This window comes from Nicotiana attenuata, unplaced genomic scaffold, assembly GCF_001879085.1.
Source record: "Nicotiana attenuata strain UT unplaced genomic scaffold, NIATTr2, whole genome shotgun sequence".
Taxonomy (NCBI): Eukaryota; Viridiplantae; Streptophyta; class Magnoliopsida; order Solanales; family Solanaceae; genus Nicotiana; species Nicotiana attenuata.
In genome coordinates, this window is record NW_017670867.1 from 417,216 (window position 1) to 419,850 (window position 2,635).

General features: G+C 39.6%; 1 protein-coding gene across 1 annotated transcript; it reads left to right on the top strand.

Annotated features, from left to right (window-relative positions):
* Nucleotides 1–865: 865 nt before the first annotated feature.
* Nucleotides 866–1,816, top strand: LOC109244037 (probable carboxylesterase 1). Its single transcript, XM_019411063.1, has one exon. It carries the CDS (start codon nucleotides 866–868, stop codon nucleotides 1,814–1,816), a length of 951 nt encoding a protein of 316 aa, XP_019266608.1.
* The last annotated feature ends 819 nt before the right edge of the window (nucleotides 1,817–2,635 follow it).

Below are 2,635 nucleotides of genomic sequence, written 5' to 3' on the forward strand. Positions count from 1 at the left end.
AGCAATTGAGAGAACAGAAATGAGAATTCAGAATGAAAGAAAGCTTGATTGCATTAATGAAAGCTATTACAGAAAAGCAACGCGGTGTCGAGGGGGAGAGACACCAGTACAGAGAATTGCTTGCTTGCTAGAAAGTTTTGATTGCTTGATCCCCCCTAATAGTACTTAAAAAAAATAATCCAAAGTTACAGGAGTAGACTTAGCTAGAGAAACATAATGGAAGTGCATGAAATAAAACTACTCTATATTTACAATGAAAATGACTTAGTTTTCTATAAGGCAGCAGCAGGTCCGTTGTCAGCAGCAGTGTCTTTGGCATCACGGTCTGCGCGCGCGGCGCTGTTGGCTTCTGCCTGCGGCTTGGCGCTCGCGAGGGATATCGGTGGGGCGACAGAGGCACCTGCGCGCTTGTCACTTGGCGCGGCCGAGACCACGGGGCCGTCCGTGGCGCTAGGCATTGGGAGGTTCGCTAGGACGCCACGGGGCGCGCCCAAGGGGTCATGGGGCATGGCTGGAAAGCCGCCCATGACAATTCACACACACAAACACACTTAGAGCCCGTTTGGATGGGTTTAATTTAAGTGGCTTTTAAGCCAAAATAGCTTTTAAGCCATAAGTTAGGAAATCTAGCTTTTGATTTTTGGCTTGTTTTTGTTATTTTAGATTAAAAATAAGTACTTAAAAGCACTTTTTTACTCTATCCAAACACTACAAAGTGGCTTAAAAATTATTTTGGCTTAATTAAAATAAGTCAATCCAAACGGGATCTTAGTCGGTTGTGCTCATTTAGGTCACAAGCAAGTTCTATAAATATCTACTGCAATTGGAAGGCCCATTCATTCGTTTCCTCCATAACTCTATAGTTATGGCGCTATATTTCACTCATCTTTATTTTCCTTTATCATTTCTAATTATCTGCCTATATGTGAATTCGACCTTTGCTGGAAAAGCTCACAACTTTTATCCCCTTTTTAAGGTTGATGCTGATGGCAGTATTCACAGGTATCAAGAGACCAAGTTTGTCCCTCCATCGTACAATCACAAAACAGGGGTCCAATCGAAAGATGTAACCATTCTGCCTGAACAAAACGTATCAGCACGTCTTTACCTTCCCAAAATCAGTGGAAAAAACAAAAAAGTTCCTCTCCTTTTATACATCCACGGCGGTGGCTTCTGTGTTCAGTCAGCATTTTCTCCTATGTATGATAGTTATCTCCACAAGCTAACGGCTGAGGCCAATGTAATCGCCGTATCAATTGATTACAGACTAGCGCCAGAACACCCAATTCCTTCATGTTATGATGATTCATGGGCTGTTATGAAATGGGTTGAGCAAAGGACAGAGACCTGGCTCAAACAACATGCCAATTTTTCACGAGTTTATTTGGCTGGTGATAGCGCTGGGGCAAATATTGCTCATAACATGATGGTTCGTGCAAGTGAGGAAAGTCATTTTCTGCCTTCCCTAGTTGGAATGGTACTGGTTGATCCCTATTTCGGCAATGATAAGCCTGATACACTTTGGACTTATTTATGCCCAAAAACCACAGGTATTTATGATCCAAGATTCAATCCAGCAGCTCATCCTAGGTTGCTGTCGAAGTTGAATTGCTCCAAGGTTTTAGTTTGTACCGCTGGCAAAGATTTTTTGAGAGAAAGGGCATGGACTTATTACGAGACGGTGAGAAAAAGTGGGTGGAAAGGTAAAGTGGGGATAAAGGAGATAGAAGGGGAGGGGCATGTCTTCCATTTATTTAACCAAACCTCCGAGAAAGCCAAGGTCTTGATGAAATCCCTGGTCGAATTCTTGGCCTAGTCCTATGATGATTCTTGGATACAAAATTGAATTAAGGATTTAGATTCAGTGAGTTTAGAACGAGTATAATCATATTTGTATACATTTTTATTTTTCCTTTTTGGGCATGTATACACAATTTTTACTAAAAGCAATGAGTTTAGTAAAATTCACAGAACATATCCTGGATTCGCCTATACTTGTGTCTCATAAAAGATATTAATGCAGTATACTATTATGTGTTGTTAATTTTCATTAATTAGAGATCACAGTTGTTTCGAGCTATTAATTTTGTGGTATCATGATTTTGTCCTAATGAGAAGTGATACCACTTGAAAAAGTAAGGAACGTAAGAAGCCAGGAGAATGTTGAAAATGTGAATAAGATAAATAGCGGTGCTACGTCTTGGATAGTGATGAGTGATTTTATTGGGTAAATATTACAACTGGTCGTTCAAAAATAGCCCAATTTCAAAAGTAATCGAAATTTAACCACTTTTTATATAAAGATAAATCTGAGCGAAAACACTGTTCAAAACCCGGAAAATACTCTAGTATAATATGCTGGAGTTCCAGCATAAGTATACTTGAACTCCAGCATATTATACTGGAGTTCCAGAATAAGTATGCTGGAACTCCAGCATAATATTACGGAGTTCCAGCATAAGTACACTAGAACTACAACATAATATACTGGAGTTCCAGCAAGTATATTGGTCCAGTATAATATAGAAAGAATTACAAGAAAATACGCATGACTTCACACCATAACAAAAAATGGCCAATGTTTTTAAGTTTTACCCCACCTAGCCCACATTGTACATATTTGAAAGCACTTGCA

What these genes read in the sequence shown, in the direction of transcription:
- LOC109244037 (XM_019411063.1), top strand. Translation starts at nt 866, where the DNA reads ATGGCGCTATATTTCACTCATCTTTATTTTCCTTTATCATTTCTAATT.